This window comes from Strix uralensis, chromosome 3 (genome assembly GCF_047716275.1).
Source record: "Strix uralensis isolate ZFMK-TIS-50842 chromosome 3, bStrUra1, whole genome shotgun sequence".
In the NCBI taxonomy this organism is placed as follows: Eukaryota; Metazoa; Chordata; class Aves; order Strigiformes; family Strigidae; genus Strix; species Strix uralensis.
In genome coordinates, this window is record NC_133974.1 from 103334234 (window position 1) to 103355141 (window position 20908).

At 39.5% G+C, this 20908-nt stretch overlaps 1 protein-coding gene across 2 annotated transcripts in view; it reads right to left on the reverse strand.

The window, feature by feature from the left end:
• Nucleotides 1–3052: 3052 nt before the first annotated feature.
• LPGAT1 (lysophosphatidylglycerol acyltransferase 1) overlaps nt 3053–20908 on the reverse strand; it is a 68019-nt gene continuing 50163 nt past the window's right edge. For both annotated transcript variants that reach the window (XM_074863663.1, XM_074863664.1), the window contains 2 exons: nt 13188–13294; nt 3053–8927 (listed from right to left, as the gene is read on the reverse strand). In XM_074863663.1, coding sequence (XP_074719764.1) covers nt 8776–8927; nt 13188–13294 — 259 coding nt within the window. In that variant the 3' untranslated portion in view covers nt 3053–8775. The remainder of the gene's footprint in view (nt 8928–13187; nt 13295–20908) is intronic.

The window sequence follows — 20908 nt, forward strand, 5'->3', positions numbered from 1 at the left end:
CTTCTGTCCGCCTAGAAAATACTTAAGTTGTCTGCAAAACATACTACTGCTCTGAACGTCAGGTAACAGCTACAGCAGAAACATAAACCACACACCACACCTTATTAGCATACCATAGGGCAATGGCTGGAGTAACAAAACCCCTCAGCTACAACTTTAAGTGACAATGGAATCAATACACAGTATTGGAATAAACAGAAGTGGGAGAAAATTTATTTGCCAGAAATTAATCCAGCACTGGTTAATTGACATTGTTTCAGCAAATATTACTACAGGCTTGTGGGCAATTAACAGAGCTTAGTTTTAAGACTCTGATGGTCTAGTAAAATAATATTTATACTTATTTTTATAATCAGTTTTGACTAAGAGACTTTCTGGTAAAACAGCCCCATCCTAATTATAGCATATAAGGTTCAGTTCTGAAGGCTCTTAAAATTCTGCTTGTCAAGTGTAGGCCCTGTAAGTCACTGGCTGTGGCTTAACAGAGCAGAGCATTGCACGCAAAATGTGCCACTACTTTTATACCAGCTGCCAGGGAGTATTTAGTCAAAACAGTGGCAAAATAGCCCCCAAGCTATCAATTCTGTTCTACAGATTTTAAGTTTGCCATTTTCAATGCAGGAAAATCACCGTCTCATCCAGTGGAGGAAGTTTTCTTTCTTTTTCAGAAGGATGCACAACATCTTGTGCACTTAAAGATTCAGGTGCAGAAGGACAGCCCCTATCTACTAGGTCTAGGTTCCTCCCCTTCAAATACTTGCTGATGAGGAAGACCCGATGTGTCAGCCTAAGAGAAACACAGAGATAAGGGAACACAACAAGAACAAGAACAAAAGCATCTTCAGGGTTTTCAAGTGTGGAGAGAGAAGGAAACCCAGCAGCTTCACCTTGGGGAACGCAGGGGCAGGCTGGGGGTTTCCCAGTGCTGCTGTACCTGTCACCTCCTCCTCGGGAAGGAAGATGTGTGCAAGGAAAAGGAACAGGCTTGCTGGCGGCAGGTGGGGCGTGATGGAAGTTCATCAGCAGAAGTGTTTAACTGCATCTGAATCAGAAGTTTCAGCTTCTAACCTCTTGCGTGGTGGAGTCTGCTGCTTCTGAGGGGAGAGCCAGGGGATGAAGGGGAATGATTCTTCCCTAAAAAACAACGAAGATTGTGTGGCAAGGGAAAGAAAGAAGTTCCAGGGTGTAGCAAGCAGATGAGTTAGACAGCCAAAGCTCGGAGCTGGGAGTGTGCAGTTCCACCAAAGACAAGACAGCTGGAAGGAGGAGTGAGCAGCCAGCCACCCCTCAGAGGTGAGGAAAACCCTGCTAAGGGACTGGGCAGCATTTATTTCAACTCAAAGTCACACCTAGCCTAGAAACAAGGACACTGTGGGGAGAGAAAGACTGGTTTAGAAACTTTTCTCTTCTATCTTGCCTAGCCATTTTGAGTCAATATTCAATGCATGGTCTCACTAATGCTGAAAACAGAAATCCTACTGCCCTCTGCTCCTACTTGGCATATCTGCTCAAAGGATCAAATCTGTCCTTTATTTATAAGTATTTATTTACAGTGGGAACTCCTATACAGCCAGCAGTTGCCAGAGTCTCTCTTTTCAACGCCAGTGTATTCTGGGATAATTTCTTTTTGTGATAAACATCTGTTCCTTGTGGCTAGATGACCTTCCTTTTGCTTACTGTCAAACACACTCTTTACTAAGTGATTTGGACTACTCAGTGCCTTGTCCTCATAAATAACAAATTGGTAGAATAAAAGGATTTGTATTTTATTTCATAGTGTTTATGAAAATATTGTACATTGTTGAACAGATCTGCAGAATTATGCCAGTTAACTGCAAATGGGAAATTTTCTCTTCAAAAGCAATTTAGTATAAATTGCCCTTGTGCAGTTTTTCTCCTTCAGACCCTCAGGTGAGATTACAAAACCTCAACAATATTTTGTCATACAATAATCAGCCAATCTCATCGAGTTTAGTCTTGTAGTTTTGTTTAGCAAACCCACTGTTGCTTTTTTTCAAAGCCACGCTGACGGGCCTTACTGAGGTTAGCTTATTATTTACTTATTGCACAGGCCTAGAGTTTGATCTTATTTATCACTGTCACAATGTCCACTTTTTTGGAACTTTCCCAATTTTCCAAGGTAAACTTAAAAATCTGTACATCACAATCCAGTGAGCTCCTTGCCACCTTTAATGCTCAAAGATCAACTATCCATTCTTGTCAGCCTTTAATACCTGCGCAATAATGTAATTTACAACAAATCCTACAATTACTCAGCTCTACTAGATGCTAGCACTAGCTGCTCTGAATTTCCTGACGTATCGCTTCTCCAACCTCATGGAGAAGTCTCAAACCAACTGGCTAACGGTACAAAAGCAGACTGACATTAGCAAGAACAACTGACCAAAGAGACCTCTTTATTCCGCAGAGAGCCTAAGGACGTAAGGGAAATGTAAGTACTAATGGATTTTAGCTATATAATGATACTAACAAAAAAGCTTTTTTTTCAGGAGGAAATACTGTGATCTCAACAGTAAACTACAGCACGTAACACATCTGAGCATCTCAGGCACCTGTTTTTGCCCACCCTTCAGACACCCGGTCCATTGTGAGCCCCGTTCTTACAGCCCTGCCCATTACTCTGCAACTTCTTGTAAAGGAAGCTGCCCATTTACAATCAGCCAGAAAGGTACTTTCTCTGTATGCCCCATGGGCTAAGCGTGCTATTTTATAGTATATTTGAAGCTCACGGTAGCTCTCAGAGAGGCAGGGGGAGGAGGAGGGAGAGAAACACCTGGAACTGGGACCTAACTGCAGCAATGCCCCTGTGCCCTGAGCTAACCTGCAGCAAGCCTTTTGGTACATTTCACAGGGTGCATTTTTTTCTTAAATCAAGAAGAGATGTTTCTTTGTAAGCCAGGGTGAGCACACATGACATTCATGTACCTTTTTTATTTGCTGCCTCAGCTGAAATTAGTGCTATTTAAAAATGCAGAGCATCCTTTCAGAAAACCTGTGACAGTTACCAGAAGAGGAAAAATACAAGATAGAGTCCTGAGAGATAAAAATTTATTTATATCTGATCAGCATGTCATGATATGGTCACAACTTCATACAGCTGACATTCTCATAGCCAAAAGAGGGATGTTTTTTCTTTTAAAAATACATTTTTCTTTCCAGCAGAAAGGATTTTTTAAAACAAACATTTCATACTAGGCAAGAATTAAAAACAATGGCTTTTTCAATATGACAACACGGCTGGTAAGCACTGGATCCCCCACCAGTGTCTCAATATTCAGATTTCAAGTTTTCCCTCCCACTTTCTCCCTCCCCCTCCCCGTTCCCCCCACCCCTCACAGAAAAACACCGCACAGAAAAACAAGACAAAACCCAGAAGGGAAACAAAGAGGTAGACGCAACTACAACCATGGCGCTGTTTTGGAAATTGTGCAAGATGTCTTACTATGCTCCACGGAATTCTTTTTCATTGTTTGATGTTGCAGTATTACGCACCAGCAGCTGATGGGAAAGGCGTCACAGAGCTGAGCGCTACCATTAGCGAGACATGCCAGGGCCACAGAATGAACAGCGCTGCTCCACTCGATATTGCTTTGCCTAGCTGAAGTTGCTTAAAAACAGAGCACTCTGTTAAAAAAATACATGTATCTCCAAAATGATTACAGCCTTGCTCACAAAAAGGTTGGATTCACATCTTTCTAGGATGGTGGCGATCCAGCGTCGATGGGGGCCCAGGTTCTGCTCTTGGTGTGCCCTCAACTCTCAGAAACGTGAAGAGGACTCATTGCTACGCAGTGGCCTGCGGAGAAACTCTGCAGCCCGAGCGCCAGCAGAGTTTCCAGCGGGTGCGGGAGTGAGGGGGGGCTGCAGAAGCTGCTTTCCCCCCTCCTCCCTACTGCTCCACTCCTCCCCTTACCACTTCTGGCATAGAAGCGTTTGTCTCTGTGCCCTTTCTGGCACAGAGCGTCCGCAGAACGCTCTAATCAACGTTATCTATCACAAATTAACACTGCAGCTGTATAGTGAACCAAAGTGTTATTTTGTTATTTGCTGTGTTTATGGTAAGCACAACAGAGAATGTGTATCTATTAGATATAAGCACAATAAATACAACCAAAGAAATTCACCTCATCTATCAAGGATCAGAAGCACATGAAATAATCTTGAAAAAAATCAACTTTATTTTTGCCACACAAAAAAAAAAAAAAAAAGGGAAAAGACACCTAAATAATCTCTGTAGAGAAGTGCTGCTTCTGGTATCTGTCTACATTTCTGAAAGACATCTTGACTGCTGGAAAGATTTGATAAAAAAATCCAATTAAATAAATTCAGTAAAATAATTCCAAACGTGACCAGCCCCTTGCAAAATCATCGAGAGTCTCTACAGGCTTCTGCATCCATTTTATCACACAAAACAAAAATGCAGGTAACACAGGAGGGAAGGAAAAATTGGAGGTGAAAATAACTGGTATTAAGAAAACTAATTTTTATCATACAAAATGAACACCATTGTAGAGTAATTTTAAGGAAATAACTCGCTTTAATAGGACAGTTCTTCAGTGAATAATTACTTCATTATCCAATGATAAAATAAAAAGGTTTAAGTTTAAAATGCATAGAATCCTTTTAAAGACTTCTTTTGTATCACAGCCAGGTAGTCTACAGTTTTTACAGTGAAAAAATAAAGCTGCTGAGAAGTGTTCATAATGTATGCAGACATTTTAAACCAGAGTACGGTTTCAATTTTGCTCTTCCAATTGTTCTGATTTTAAAAAAAGTGTAAAAACTATCAAATATGCAATTTTGCAAAATAACCCTTTATTTCATATGGCTCCATTATTTCCAAACAATACAGTACCCCAGATGTATAATTATGTTGTGTGATTGTATCAAATCACCACAAAATCTCCAGCTGACTATCAAGAGAATGCATCCAACCCCCGTCTCATGATTTGGAAATCCCAGTTTTAAGTACCTTTGGTCCCAAAAATTTTATGTCAAGGCAAAGTGGAGCAGTTGAATCCTGTCACACACAGTGATCGGTATCTGTATTATCTTCTACAAACAGGTGAAAAAAGTTAACAGCACTTTATGGCAGTGTCAGACAAAAAAATAAAAGTTACATCATTTGCAAAACAAGTGAATAATGAACAGTACCCACAGCGATCATCGTATTTGTACTGCAATTAGATGCATCTTATTTTTGATGCTGGGGGTGGAGGAGGGAGGATGAAGCTTTTAGTTTTCCAGTGAAATCTTGCCTTTCAAAATTTGGTGAGAGCAAGTTAAAAAAAAAAAATCCCTCCTGCAAGAGACATCATTGTTACAATCCTTGGCAGAACCGTACGCAGAGTCCAAGAGACCCCGTCAGGAAGGGGCACTCCCCAGCGGGCACTGAAGGAAACGCCGCTCGGTGCGAACGGGCTGATACGCTTCATGTCATGGGACTCGAAGAGCAGTAACGCCAGGCCGTTGGGACTTACATCGTTTCAACTGTAACAACTTGTTTATGAACAATTAAACATAGAAACATACAGATGTTTTGTGTGCAACCCTGGCAGAGAACCATCTTTATTCACAAAACACTCCAATCGCTGTGTTCTCACTTCTGTGTGCAACAGCTTTCAGTGAAGTGTTTTTTCTGTGAATTTTTCATTCTTTATCACTTTATACATTCTTCCATTATATTTCTCCTAATATAAATTCAAAGTGATACTAATTAACCATTTTGTGATTAACATAATTCCATTAACATCCTTTTCTATCAAACGCAATTTGAACTCTTCAGAAGAGGAAGCGCATGGATGGCGCAGCAACGTGCCCACTAGGTCTGTAACGCTGGCCAACTGCCAGAAGGTAGAACCGCACCGCAACCCACAGGAATGGACGTGTTACACACTAGCCTGCTAAGCTCCAGCCTTGACCAGCATGGTATTTTTAGCACAGAATTTCCTATCTATTTTATCCATTTTATGTTCTTCACTTAATAGAAAAACTTTTTACCTAATTTATTCTCTTTAATGAAGCAGCATCCAAGTTCACGCTGGGAGGGTACTTCGGAGTTTCCTAACAACGGTTTCATTCCACTGTCATCTACAGCAACTCAGCCGTAAGGAGACACACCGTCAGGCGCTCTTCACATTTTCCAGTGCAGGCAGAAAAAAAGCCTAAGACCTAATACTATCTCCTCACCTGACTGAAACAACAATCAGTGCTTGAAAACAAATGTCTCGCAATAGTAAGAACTACAGAGGAACAAACTGAAAATGAACAGGACCAGATAAATCAAATGATTATCTGAAACATTATTGCGCATTACTGATTTCTTTAGGCAGCATGTGAACACTCACTATTGACTGGAATCCACTGGAAAAAAAAACCACACCTGCATTTGAAAAAACAATAGGCTCTTACGTGGAGTTCACAGGGTCTATCTATAAAGAACAATCTCCTGATGTGAGTTACTGCTGTGCAATCTGCTTATATAAACTTCCCTTTTTATATCATTCCAGCCTGTCCTAGCTCAAACTAAAACCAGCTCTACTATGGGCATCTCTGTGGTTCTGATCAAACCACACGCTGGAGGACAGAAATAAGTAACTTGCCATCTGCATTGTGCAGTCTGGAGAGTCCGTTTACGCCCACCTGCAGCAGACATAACCACTTACACGGTAACAGCACGGTGCTCACCCAACACCCTCCTGTAAAATGGCAGATCAAATACATTCATTCTATCAGCTGTACTTTAGCAAGAGCAACAGGAAAAAAAAGTACTCCCAAGACTGCCTCCCTTTCAGGGCATACCTCTTTTTAAATGGATTTTACTTTACACCAGAATTCAGGTGTGTGACTGGGTGCAAAGAGATGGGATTTAGAAACAGTATCTTGCCTAAAACATGAAGCTGCAGGCAAACAGCGTCCTTTGCCTCCCAGCTGTAGTGGTTCTTTCAAGTCAATGAGGGGACTCATAGTTCAGGGGAACCTCCTACAGTGTACCACTTTGCAGCCCTCCCCACTGAGCTCCCTTAGGATAACACTGATGCTTCTGGGGGGGTAGGGGTGGCATCTTTGAGAAGGCATTTTTCCATTAAGTCGGGGAAATTGGCATTGCCTCATATTTTGGTAGGCTCTTAGCTCCTGCCCAAAGGGAACACTGGCTGGGTTTTGTATTCTGCACACCACCCACTGTGATTCATGTAGCAGGAGAGGGAAGAGAGAAGGGGGATCAATATTGCTAACTCAGAGCCAAAACTACGGAGGGCTTACTTTGTTCTCAGTAAAATTACTCTGTAAGAGGCAGTATGCCAACATCTGAAGTTCTGGCTATCCTGCTTGTATTTAGAGAGATTAGTTTTATTTTAGGAACAGCTCTCTCAAATCTGCATATAATCACATAAACACAATGCCAACTAGACCATACATCACTGACAGCCTTTCAAAAGTATCCTACGTTACCCATCTGAAAGTGTCTTCCATTCCAGTTTGCCTTTAAATTTAACTCATCCTTCTTCCAGTAACATTTTAGCATGAGTGAGCTAATTAATACTGCCCTCCATGTAGTTAATTCAGAGTATTTACCATACTTTTTTTTTTGCAGCAGTATCTTCATATCGATTTATGATAGCAATTATACCTATTCTTTCTTTTTAAGAAACTAGTTGGTCTTCTATTATTCCTTAGCAAAACACTAAGGTGGTTGGCATTGAATTATTTAAACTCTCCCACAAGTATATTTAGCACTGTTGCAACTAGCGGGGGAGAAAAAGGCCTCTATAAACCACTCAAAGGTCACCTTGGTTGGACTGCAGTATACAAAATACAAAGGTGGCTAAAAATCACCAGCAGACCTTCAGAAACAGCTAGAATTGCTCTGGCGTCCAACGCATGACAAATAAAGCTTTCCCCTACTCCCTAAGTTTTATGTCTTTCCTTCACTGTATTTTCACCCTTAAAAGTGCATTCTGAAAACAGATAATGATTATTGAGATACATTCTGAACAAAAAAGGAAAATAAACCAAGCGACTTTATATTTTCCAAGTTTCCTCAGAATACGAGATACTGGTAGCACACGGGATTCAGAGAGCTGATGGTGAGCCCACAGCAGGGATGGGCTGATTCATCACACGTGGATAGCTCCTACTCACACAATGACGCTGCAACGCTTTTTTGATGACTGAGTACTCACAAAACACACCTGACGCTGGATCTTATTTGGGTCTTGGGTTTAGATCAATGTGTCTAATACAACAACTGCTGACTGCGTAGCCGCAAAGATACCACCACCAGCTCTGTCGAGTATCTTTGACTCCAGCACAATGAGTTGCAATAAAGTACAAGTTGTGCAAATGAGGAACCTCTACCACACCAATGCTGTACAGACTACTGAAGAGACAAGTTGCTGAGTTTTCTGAGCTCTAACTACAATGCCAAGAAATACTTGTGGTGACAGAGCTTTCTTGTCACAGACATTCTTCTACGGTGGTTGTACGATTGCACCTTTTGTCCAAATGCTGAATTTTCTTAAGTGTGGGTGAGAGTATACATTTTTAAAAATACAGACAATTCTTAAAATAATACATCATCAGGTCACTATGTTACTGATCTTCACTTTTAGCGGAGTTTAAAATTTCCCCGAAGAGAGGTAAGAGTCCGTCCAGTATTTTCCTTTACTCTTGAATATTCACATTTGCACATAGAACATGATACTCATTTGCAAGAGCCTGGATTCCCACTGTGTCCTCAGGTCCCAGCCACTTTTAAAATAGGCAATGATAAAAATACTGAAAGATGCAGTACCACATACCGCCTGACAAAAATGCAAGTGATTGTATGCCGACTAGCCACAGGTTACTGAGGGTCATCTCCCGAGAAATAGCTTTTGTTTGACCCTGCAGTGGAGGAAAAGCTCCTAAAAGAGAAAAGAAAACACATTTAATGCTTCTGTGGCAGGAACAATAGCCTTAATGCACGATTCCTTATCATCACTGTTTGTCCCAGCACCAGTGCCCACAAATGATTCGTTGGTTACTTCTGTATTATGTCGTTAAACTTTCAAAAGATTCTCCGGCATTATCAGTTACCTTCAATTAAAAAACAAAACCAACCAACATCTTAACTATTGAGAACAATTTTCATTCCATTTGGACATAAACTTTAAGCATTCCTTAAAAGCAGCCATCCTCACTGTATTCAACCTTTGCAGGGAGATCCGACTATCAACTAAGTTTTCTGTGTTATTTTTATTTGAAGTTTTATGACCAAATTGAATGGATTCCACATTAAACTTTACAGCTGCTGGGTAATGATTTTGTATACTGCAAAGAAGCAACACACATACATTCTCGAGGTTCCTCTTGAAAATACACACACACACACACACTTTTTTTGTTTTAAACAACAGCTTCCATGTGTTGTTTGAACATTCATTGGCCAGTCTGTCATGTAGACTAAGGAAACATTGTAATTTGCCATGTACTTGTCCAGAAAGATTTTACTGAAATGCCTGTTTAGATGAGAAAGATTGACAGGAGATAGAGCTGACATAATTAAAAGATTTCTTTTTCCCTATTTTCACTTTTCTTGACTTACAACACTAAATTAAATGTGTCTGAATTCATCAGAGCTTTATGATCATAAACAAATTGTTTCCATATATTTACATGAGCATATTAAATAATCTGTGTTACATTTTACTGAGATGCACAAAGCCTAGATGATATGAACCACTTTGTTGTTGTTAATCCTGAACAGCGGATATAAAAACTCTGAATGTACCAGAGATGATGATGCACTTGCTGCGGCATTGTGGAGTCTCAACTACTCATAGAACAACAAGAGATGAATGATTCAAAGAGTAAAGATATAGCAGTGTCAATTTTTAATCTCAGAAACCACACAATTTGGGCAATTAGATATCAGCAGCAGCTTCTCTCTGCTTCACATTTGCAATCACCAGAGGAATTGTAATCAAGCATTGAAGACAAAGCTTTTCTTCCTGTATGAATGCTCTTAAATTAAAAAAAAAAAAAACAAAACACACTATAAAAAAAAAAAATCATCCTCTCCCTGACAGGTATTTTCACACATGGGCAGATTTGCCACACCATTTACTCCCCAGTAATTTTCACTGCTAAGCTTCGATTTGACCACTCTATGCTACAGTTGTTCTTCCATGGCTCATTTCTTTTTCTGTACCAACACTGACCTTTGGTTTAAATAACTTTCCTTTTTCCTTGCTACAGATAGCAACTGTCTCTTCCCCCTCTCCCAAGCCAACCTGTATCTTAGAAAGAAAACAATCCTTCACTTTCCTAGCTGAGACAAGCCAAGCACTTTTAATTGTCCTTCACAGAAATGACTCCTCCTTCCCCTTAATCATCTTAGCACCTATTATCTGTCCCTCTTGCCCACTCAATTCATATTTCTTGAATGGGGATGATGGACCTGTATGCAGAATTTCCAGGTGAGGTTTCCGATTTGGTACATGGAAGAGTATTCCTGTAGCACTGGTGAAAACCCTCTCCTGTGGCCCTGTAGGGTGACATGGCTGACATTTTTAGTTACATCACACCAGTTGGCTTATGATCAGAGCAAATGAGGAGCATGACGACTTCAGTACACAATTACTCATTTCCATCTGATAAGCTCCTAGTTTACAGGGTTTTTTTAAATTAGTCTCCAAGTGCTTTTGTCCTGCTAAATGTAATCTCATTTGTGTTACTGCAGCGTTCAAGGTTATCCTGCTGAAGACTTCAAAGAAATCACAAACTTGTCAATACAAGCTTTCCACTAGCTGCTAAAATAGGAGTCTTTGTGTTGCTTATACGTACAGATATTAACTGTAAACAGTTTTAATTTTATAAATGAAATGTGTAAAATGCACCCATAAGAAAGGATAGGACAGTATCGTTTCCAAGTTTTAGACAGACGCTTTGCTTAATTTTAAGAGGTCTAATGTTACAGGTTTTTCCCAGATCAATTAAAGTTCTTAACACTTTGGAATACAGGAGAAGGGAAAAAGGAGTTTTAGGCTTTGTTTCTTCCTCTTCCCAAATAAAAATAAGCCACAAGAATGTATTCCTACTGATGATATTGTCAATGCAAACTTTTAAAGCTTCATGTAGCATCAAGTATTACTCCAGCTTTATGAAGTAAGCTTTACAAACTAAGACAAGTTCCTAAGCAGTGTTTTTTTAAAAAAAAAACAAAAAAAACAAACAAATGCTGAAACAGCCCTAAGTCTTAAAAACACACCAACTTGAGACAATGTAACGCATCAATACAAAGCTGGCTCTTGAGCAGCTTTAGGGGGGAAGGGTTCCCCTCACATTAGGTCTCTGGACTTTTCCAGGGGCTTTCCCACAACCGCAGCAGCACTTTTGCAGTAAGCCAACAAAAGTAATGCAAGCAAGCTCTCAACTGGCATAAATGGTAGTAACTTTCAATTATGCTACTTTATGCCTAATAAGGTCCTATGTCACAGCATTTATATTTAAAACATCTTATTAATTCATACTGATTACACTGGCAAATTATAACCAATTATTCTATTTTGGAAGCGCATTTCAATGAACAAATCTGATTATATTCATTACACACTGAAATTTTCGTTTAGTTAGATTTTTGGGTAGGACTTATTTTAATGGTATTTGTGAAATAATGTCTCAGCAACAAGAATTCTTTCCCTCCTATTGTCTACACTTGTAGTTTTAAACAGGTTCAGAAAGTTATTTGTCTAATAAAGCCCAATATATGCATTTGGATGTGATTTATATAGCAGGGTCTGACTTTTGCCATCAGTGATGGCTGAGCGACAGCAGTATTTCATGAAACAAAATACAACTCTGGGTTGTTAAAGAATCCTATTAATCTTTTTAAGCACTACAATTGATAAATTAAGCGCTCAAAATCGAATGAAAGCAGTGTTTGCAATAAATCATCTAACAAAAGTACCGTCTTTGTTTAACATAGTCACTCTGCAATATTAAACTCAGTTGATTCAGGAGACTGAATGTTTTCCCCCCCTCAACAACTGTGATACTTGCTAATGAAGAGATTATTTTTCTTCAGAGACAAGTTGCATCATTTCATCTGGAGTCTTCCTACTCAGTCTATGTTTGATAAACTTCCCTTCCTGTACGTCAGAATAAAACTCTATTTTTTCCTCTCTGGATTTTCTTTTTCTCTTCTATTATGATGAATTCCTCTGTTTTATATTCTGAACACACCCCCACACCTGCTGGAGGGTGGATGACATACTTCAGTATCAACTGGATGGAAAAAAAGGGCCTTGAGGAAACACTTCTCCAGCTATAGTTTCAAAGTATCTACCTGATATTTTAAATCACGTTTGCCATTATCCCTTCAGTAACGTTATTAATGCCCTAAATTTATTTAGATTCCTCTGATCCATTGACACTGAAAGCATATTATGACAGTCGTGATCCTCAATACCTCGCAGCAAGGGGGTCAGTACTGACAGCACAGGGCTCCAGATCAAGACTCCAGAGACTTTATGCTATGTCATTCGTACAGATCCTTCCAATCACAGCATCTTTCTGTGTAGCCTAACAGGAAATGAAGAGGACTATGGTTTTGGATTAGACCTGCAGGCTACTTAGATCAGTTTTCTCTAACAGTACAAGCGCCAGAGAAACATGCTAAATAGCTGCACCACGCAGATAAAATAACCTGCCTCACATCAGACTCCCTTACAGAGTCTTTCTTAATCCCTTTTAGTCAAGAACTTGCTCATTTTAAACCCCGAAGATTTTATATCCCCTCCAAACTTCACATAAGCTCTGAATACTTCTACTATGCATGTAAATGTTTACTACCTCTTTGCATCTCACCAAATTATTCCACTCAATGAAACCCCATGGCAGCAAGTTTCACAGCTGAACTATATGTTATTGCAGAAAAAAAAGAGGATTTCCTTAGATATGTTTTGAATGTGCCAGCTGCCAAACACCACCCTATTCTAATGTTACCCAGGCAATTTACTTTTCCTAGATAATTTTTTATCAAACTTTTTTCCACATAAAATGTAGTAATAATTGTATCTACTGTATTCATGTGAAGAATATATATGAGTTCTTAAACCATTCTGAGATCCTTGCAAGAAAAGACACTAAGAAAGCACAATTCTCTTTGCTAGGTGTCATCCTACCGGTTTCATAGAAATGTGTCAAGAGATCCTCCTTTTCAATGAATCGTTGATATAGCCAGTGTGTAAGAGCTTCAGGCTCTGCAGGTACATCTTTAACTGGAAAAATCCTACCAAAGAAAGAAACATAAATTAAACCTAGGAAATGCATTCCGTATGAGAAGAACAGAACTCTTCCCTTCTGCCCCAGTCCACCCCAAAACAGATTTATACCAAACTCTTGTTCTCTAACTGCATGGTTCATTCTCTCTGTAATTCACAGATCACATAGGTATTAAGGATACAAAACTGGAACATTCCAGGTTACCAGCCGGATGCACACAGAAGACATTGCCATTATTAGCTTTTATCAAATGCTGTAGTACAGCATTTGATAAAAGCTACTAAGTTGCTGGGGTCTTTTTAAATAGAATACCACCACACTGTATTACTATCTTTTAAAAAATACAAACCGAGAAGCAATGAAGTTTATGTACTGAAACATAAATAGAAGACTGAGAAGGTTCATCCACAGTTTTGAAGAAACAGTTCTTCAACCAGCAGAAGCCACGTAGCGACATCACTGAGTACCAATAGCAATTCTGTGCCACAGAAAATGAGCTCTCTGTGCTTTTCAAAGGATGCCAGCGTCTTTGTTTGAAATTTCTAAGGCAGGTTTTACACTGAAAACTGACCATGTAAGTAAGTGCACTCAAATATTGCTGTTCTATTTTAAAAAACCTGATGGTTTGGTACTTCTACACTGAATACTAGGTCTACTTAGAAAATCAGATCTGCAGGGCAGAGTTCACTCAGATACTTACATACAGAAATTCCCAAATAACCCACCATATCTTACTGGATTTTCTTCAAAATAGAATTTCAAGTCTTACAGAAATTGTGAAATCTCCTCAGTAGACCCTAAGTGCCTTTTGATATACACAAGAACTTATATATCCACTATATTTCACTAGGAGGCCAATGCAGAAGAGATTTGTGTATCAGGCTACCCTAAAAAACCTTATATTCTGAAATGGAAGACCTTTACTGCAGGTTTCTCTTTCCGGGTGAGCTCCCATTTACTCTGTCATCTACGCCATGCTTCTATTTTCATTAGTGGATTTTTCATTTCATTTTTCAACACAGTCTTGATTATACTGAAAAGAATTTGAAGTAACACCACAATCATGTGGGCAGTGTCTGAACATATATGGGAATGTTAGACTACAGAATTAAGATGCTTCTGAAGAATGCTCCTGCTGCTGTTACTGTTTTCAACATCTTTGCTTGCTTTGTTGCCAAGTCATTTATACCTCTTCCTTTCAGTTTTATGCATGGAAAAAGCAGCTGTAGAGTGGAGGAGAAAAGCAGCAAAGCATTGCTCTAATGAGTGAATTAAAAGTAATGGTGCTTCAGTATACAGAAATAACTTCAATACCATAGAGTCATAGAATATCTCAAGTTGGAAGGGACCCACAAGGATCATTGAGTCCAACTCCCAGTTTACGCTCTTATATGGACAACTTGAACTCACAGCAGATCCACCGTTGCTAAAGACATCTGCCCACAGTTAGGGCCAAGAGGTACATGAGGAAGAGAGAGAGACAAAGAGAGAGAGATGAACAATTTTATTTACCAAGTATGGCATTAACACGAACTCTGATATTTCTGTAGCCTTTGTAGCAATTCTACCTACATCTTTCTTACACTGCAGAGTTCTCTGCGCTCTAGTAAAGCCAGTCTCAGTAACCAGAAATTAGCAACTGTTACCTTAGGTAAAATACAGTTTGAAGAAAAGTCTTTGGTCAAAGACAAATACTATGAAATAGTTGGTGGTGCAGTAAATGGCTCAAGTCCTCAGCGTGCATATTAAGAACAATGACAAAGACATGTAATAACTATTTTATCTTGAAGTCCAGATGTTGTAAAGCAGATTAAAATTAAACCACGTACAGGCAAGTAAAAAACACACCCACAGAAAGAGGACCATTTCTGATGACGGTATAACACTAACACAGGCTTACTCTCTATCTCCAAACACAACCGAGCTGCCAAGCACTATTTTTACTCTCTTTTGCCTATCTGCTGTGAAGAGATAAAAAGACTCAGCAACTGAATATTGTGTTTCACAGTATATTTTTGAAGGACAGATGCTTGCTTACACAGGTTTGAAGATGGTTCAGAACTAACAATGCATGTGTGGGCTCAGGACAGAAGTTTAGTATTACCTGGCTTCACATACAGTTTCCACTGTAAGCTGAAGATACTCTTCACCTCCACCTTCACTTCTCAGGGTAACAACTCTACAGCTCAATAAGCTACTTGAGCCTGGTATTTTTTCCAAGAATGTACCTTCTAGTCTGAAAACATTATCACAAGATCTTACAAGATACTCATTAGAAACAATTTATAAGCTGGCACTTTAATGGAGTAGCAAAGTAGCATAAGTGATACCAATATTATGAGAGACTAATGGAACACAGAGCATCACTTTCCTGCTTGAATCCATCCAGGCTCTTGGATGAACCAATTCAGTACCAGAATACATCACTGTCTGAATATAAACTCTGCTTCTTAAAGTTTAAGAAGCAATCACCGTTACACTCAGTTTGAATTAATATTAATGCAGAGTAGAAAACAACCGGTTTTCCAATAATGCTGCACTGGCTGTCACAATTTAGCAACGGTAAGTGCTAGTGTATTTAGAAGCATTTTCAAACATATTTTTAGATAATCCAGAGTTATTTTTACAAGCAGAACATTCTTACTAATGACTGAGCTGAATTAGAGATGAAATGTTTAAAAAAATCCTTAAACTCTGGAAACAAGCCCTTCCTGTACTAGATAAGGTGAAGCTAACCCCCCCTGTATTTATACTAAACATATTGCCAATATCATCATTCTCTGCCCATCAGATGGCTCAGCTGGCATCTGTGTTTTAAAAGAATACCCTCTTTAAGGAGACTGGGTTCAGGAAAGGTAACCGAGAAAGTCTACTGTTACAAAACTCCCTACACAGATGATCCAAAACAATGGTGGAAAGCCATTGCTCTGACTGGAGCAGGGTCATCCCCACCCATCAGCTGCGAGGTCTGCCAGGTCTAGTGTTAAAAGATGCAGGAAATAGTTTCTTCTTTTCAATGAGATATGTAAATAGTTGTCAATGTGGTCACAGCATGAGTATCATTTTGGTTCTACCCCACCTTTGGGTACCCAGCATCAGGAACACCCCTAAAAGCTGATCTCCTCAGGAAAATAAAATGTTATCACCACATAGAACTGTCCTTACAAGGAACAAGGTCAACATATAATATCTGAAGCTTCTAGATTATCTTGGACACTTGAATCTTTCTAGCTTTTGGACAAAACCTCACATTGCACGACAACAAGAGCATCTTTGTTCCTGGTGTGGCAAATAAGGAATTTAATAGCACTGGATAAGTTGTCCAGAAAATTCAAGTGAAATGGAAATGCCTCCTTTCATTTCTCATCAAGGGAACAGCTGCTTTGCTATCATCAGGGGGAAGTGGGGAAGAGGATAAACTTCAGTAAAACAGTGCCACCACTGTTAGAAGTGGTGGTGGTGGAAGTAAAGACGTACTCCGCTGGGTGTCTGCAAAACTGTCTCAGTAATGAAGCATTATCTTCTAGGTGGAGGTGACAACGGCCATAGCTGACTGAGGGACAGCAACTTTCTTAAACCACTACACAAATGTGTATCTGTCCTGGTTTCACCTGGGATAGAATTAATTTTTCTTCTTAGTAGCTAGAATGGTGCTGTATTTTGGATTCAGTATGGGATTTGGTACGAGAAGAATGCTGATAATACACTGACGTTTTCAGTTGTTGCTAAGAGATCAAGGACTTTTTAACTTCTCATGTCCTGCCTGTGCACAGGTACACAAGAAACTGGAAGGGAGCAGAGCCAGAGGAATGGACCCAAACTGGCCAGTGGAATATTCCATATCATACAACGTCATGCTCAGCGTAGAGATGAGGGTTGGCCTGGAAGCTCCCTCTCTCACTTCTGGGATTGCAGCTTCAGGATTCTCTTCTCTGGAATTGCTAGCTGGGAACAGGCTGGGCATCGGTCAGAGGGTGATGAGCAATCGCATTGTGCATTACTCGTTTGTATTTTCTATTATTACTATTATTGTTGTTATTATTATTATTTTATTTCAATTATTAAATTGTTTTTATGTCAACCTAAGAGTCTCCTTACCTTTATCCCTCCAACGCTCTCCCCATCCCCTGGGGAGGGGAGGGTGAGCCAGCAGCAGTGTGGTGTTTGGCTGCTGGCCGGGTTTAAACCATGACAGTATCTATGTTCCAAATCAGAATATATTAGCATAAATGACAGTCCAGGAAAGCAGAAAGAATTTTTAAAAAAGGAGCTATAACTGCCAAAGACATGTATGTTGGCATACATAAGAAAACATGGAGACTTACCTACTGATAGGCCATTTCTCAAAAGATACCAAATAATTTTCAGAAATTTGGCACTTTCAGAAACATTTAATCTCTTTTAAATTGTCCTTATTGGAGAAACAACCTCTGATTCTGTATTAAAATTCTAAAGTTCATAGATCCCACACCTTTAAGTACTAACTGCCTTTCATCATCTGTCCTACGCTGAAGTTCTTTACTACCCCCTATTCTTTCTAAATCATAATATAAAACTCAGCATGATGGGAGGTTGTTGGTAGATCTCAGGCATGACCAAAAATAAGTTACTTGCATAAAAAAGCATATTAAATTATACTGCTAAACTGGATGCCCTTCACAGACATTTCTGCAAAACTTATTCAGCAACCACAATGTATTCCATCTTATTTATAGCTAGGAGTCTCATTTATTTCAATAAATCTCTATCAATGTAGACACAAAACAAGAACTTCCTCAGTAGCCAAAAGCTTATTTCAACAACAGCACAGTACAAAAACTGGTACGAGAAAGAAAGGTGACACAGTACTCATCTGCATTATGGCACAAAGACAGCTGAGTTAGCTGGAAATAGTGTGGTACTTTCATGCAGCATAAATGCAGCCATCCTCTGCGGCAGAGGTGGCTATGGCTGGCGCTGACTTCGGGGCCTCGACATCACAATCACTATCACACAGGGCAAACACGGGATATGGTCATAAAGGGCAGGACCCAGCAGGAAGCTAACACAAAAAAACCCAACTCCACACCATTCTTGATCAAGGGGAAGCTAAGCATCAGACAAGCTTCATACCCAGGGTTTTTTCAATTTTTAAATTTCAGGTTTTGATAACAGAACTGCAGCACATGGGAAACCTGACTATTACAGAAACTTGGGAGACCAGCTGGGAAACACCAAGTCAGTTAGACTAAAGAAGTGACTGTGTAAGAAGAAAAGAAATAATCCCAAAACTCAACTCACTGTGGGGAAAACAGTGGGAGCTGAGAATAGTAGCCAGTATGAGGTCTTGCTACACAGACACCAAACCACTCAGCTTACTTCTGCTGAGTGTAACTGCAATGAATCTGGATTTATGGTCAACGCACATCACAAAATGACCCAAGCACAAAGCTAAACTGTTCTGAGAAGAGGAAACAAAGCTTTTCAACAGACTCACTAAAAGGCAGGTCTCATAGTCATGCCTCTAGTCAGACATGCTTTGCACCTTCCAGCCCTTTTTTTCTTTTGGTGCTTACTGCTTTAACAGATGGGTTGAAATTTCCCCCAAAAATCCTAACACAGTTTTGACCTGGAAGAAGTCACTATTTTCCTTTGAGTATTATGTTGCAGAGAGAAAACCCAGTTTTTCCAGCACTTTCCAATGAGTTTTGAGTCAAGTCTGCTAGGGTCAAAAAATTATTCCATAGTTAAAAGGGTAAGTTCTCAAGCACCTTTGTGTTTTGAAGAATCTGAAACTTCATTAATTGTCCTTTTTTCTAGGGAATTTTATTTTGACATCCTGAGGAAAATCAGGCCACAGCTTAGCCTAATTATGAACTTCTGAAAAATGTAATTTTTACCAAAATTTGAAGTTTGAAAAGCAAGGCTCAACTCATTATCAAAATTGAGCTTTCAAACAAAAAAAAAAAAGATTAATGGATTAGACTGTTCCTTCTCTGCCATTTCCATCAGCTAGAAAAGCATCTAAAAATGAAAACATAAGGCTGCTTGCTATGTCCTCCACACTCCTCTGTTGCTCCCTAAGCAGGATGAAAAAAAAAAAAAATAATCCTGCAGTAAAAGGACAAGCTATGAGAAAAGGAAAAAACACTAGATTTGAAAGACCGTAAGGCAGAAAGAGACAGGTTGTGACCAAGTGGGACAGCAGAAAGGACTGAGCGACCAGAACAAAAGAGGCTCTGCAATCTCCTCTGCTCCAGTTCCAGTAGGACAGAAAATGTTGCTTTTTTCCCCACTGCTGTCATACTTCAATTCCTCACTCTGGACTACTCTAAAAAGGGAAAAACATGTTTAAATCCTGATTCTCCTTTCATACAGTAGAGATGGCATCTGGTCAAAACAATTCTTTACTTTTCCCAAAGGGACTTTTTAAATTTATTTTTTTTGCTATAACTCAGGTTAAAGAAATGATAGATGAGAAACTAGCATGTTAAAGCACACACTCAGAACTTTCTCCAGGAGTTTAAAAATTACCTCTAAAATTTATTTCAAATATAATCTCCCAAAATATTCCAAATTACAAACAATATGAAAAATTTTATTTCATTAAATGAAGGAAAAGGGGGGGATTAACAACAATCCAGACATACTTGATATACGTTTCATAAAAATTTCAGAGGACTTTATGTCAAATGCAGAAAAATAGAAACACCTGTGATGTTTTCCATCTTTGGAAGACATTTCTGACACTTCCATCTTTTTTAAGATGAAGTCCATTTTACCTTGGGTTTTCCTTTACTAACTGAGTTTGTTTCAAAGAGTTAAAGAAATGCACCAACTTTACAAGGGACATCTCAGAGCTCAACATAGCATGGCCCTTTTCAAACCTCAGTCACTGATTTAATCCTTGCCTACACTGTTAAGGACAAAGAGTAGTTAATACCCAATTGTTATCAACATTAAGAATTACTGAGGAATCACCTCAAATTTGCGACCTGCAGAACAAGTGCTGGCATTCCCAGCTGACAATCCCAGATACTGTAATGCTCTGTTTCATCCATGTTTTGGTCTCCATGTGGAGGATGAACTTAAAGAAGCAGTTTAGACTTCCTGGTCAAGCTGAACAGCTACACAGGTCTAGAGTATCATCCTCTGCCATGCGGCTTGACCAGCTCTCAGGGAGCAACGCCACACACAGAAACCTCCCAGGATACTTTTCAGGACATTAAAAGGTATCTCTGCATTTTCAAATAGAAGTGCCAGGGACTAGAGGAAGAAGGCTGACATGGCAAGGATCAGCTAGCTGGTCACAAAGTACAGCTGTTTGTAGCATGCACTGTTTAACCAGCATAAAGGGGTTTGGTGTTTTCCCAGAACTGCTAGTGATGAAGATCTGACACAGAAACAGGCTCAAGACATCACTGTATTTTCAGACAAGTGAGGACGCTACCTAGGAGACACACATGCAAAGCTCCTGAGAGACAGTTTTCCACTGACTGTACCTGTAAGTTCAAAAATAAGTTCTAAGAAACTGATGTCAGCCTACTAGGCTTCAATTATCTGGCTTCCCAGCCCTGGAGAAGGTTCAATAAAGTGACAGCAGAGCTGTAAGGTTTTCTTTAACATCAGAAACCCTCTGGGA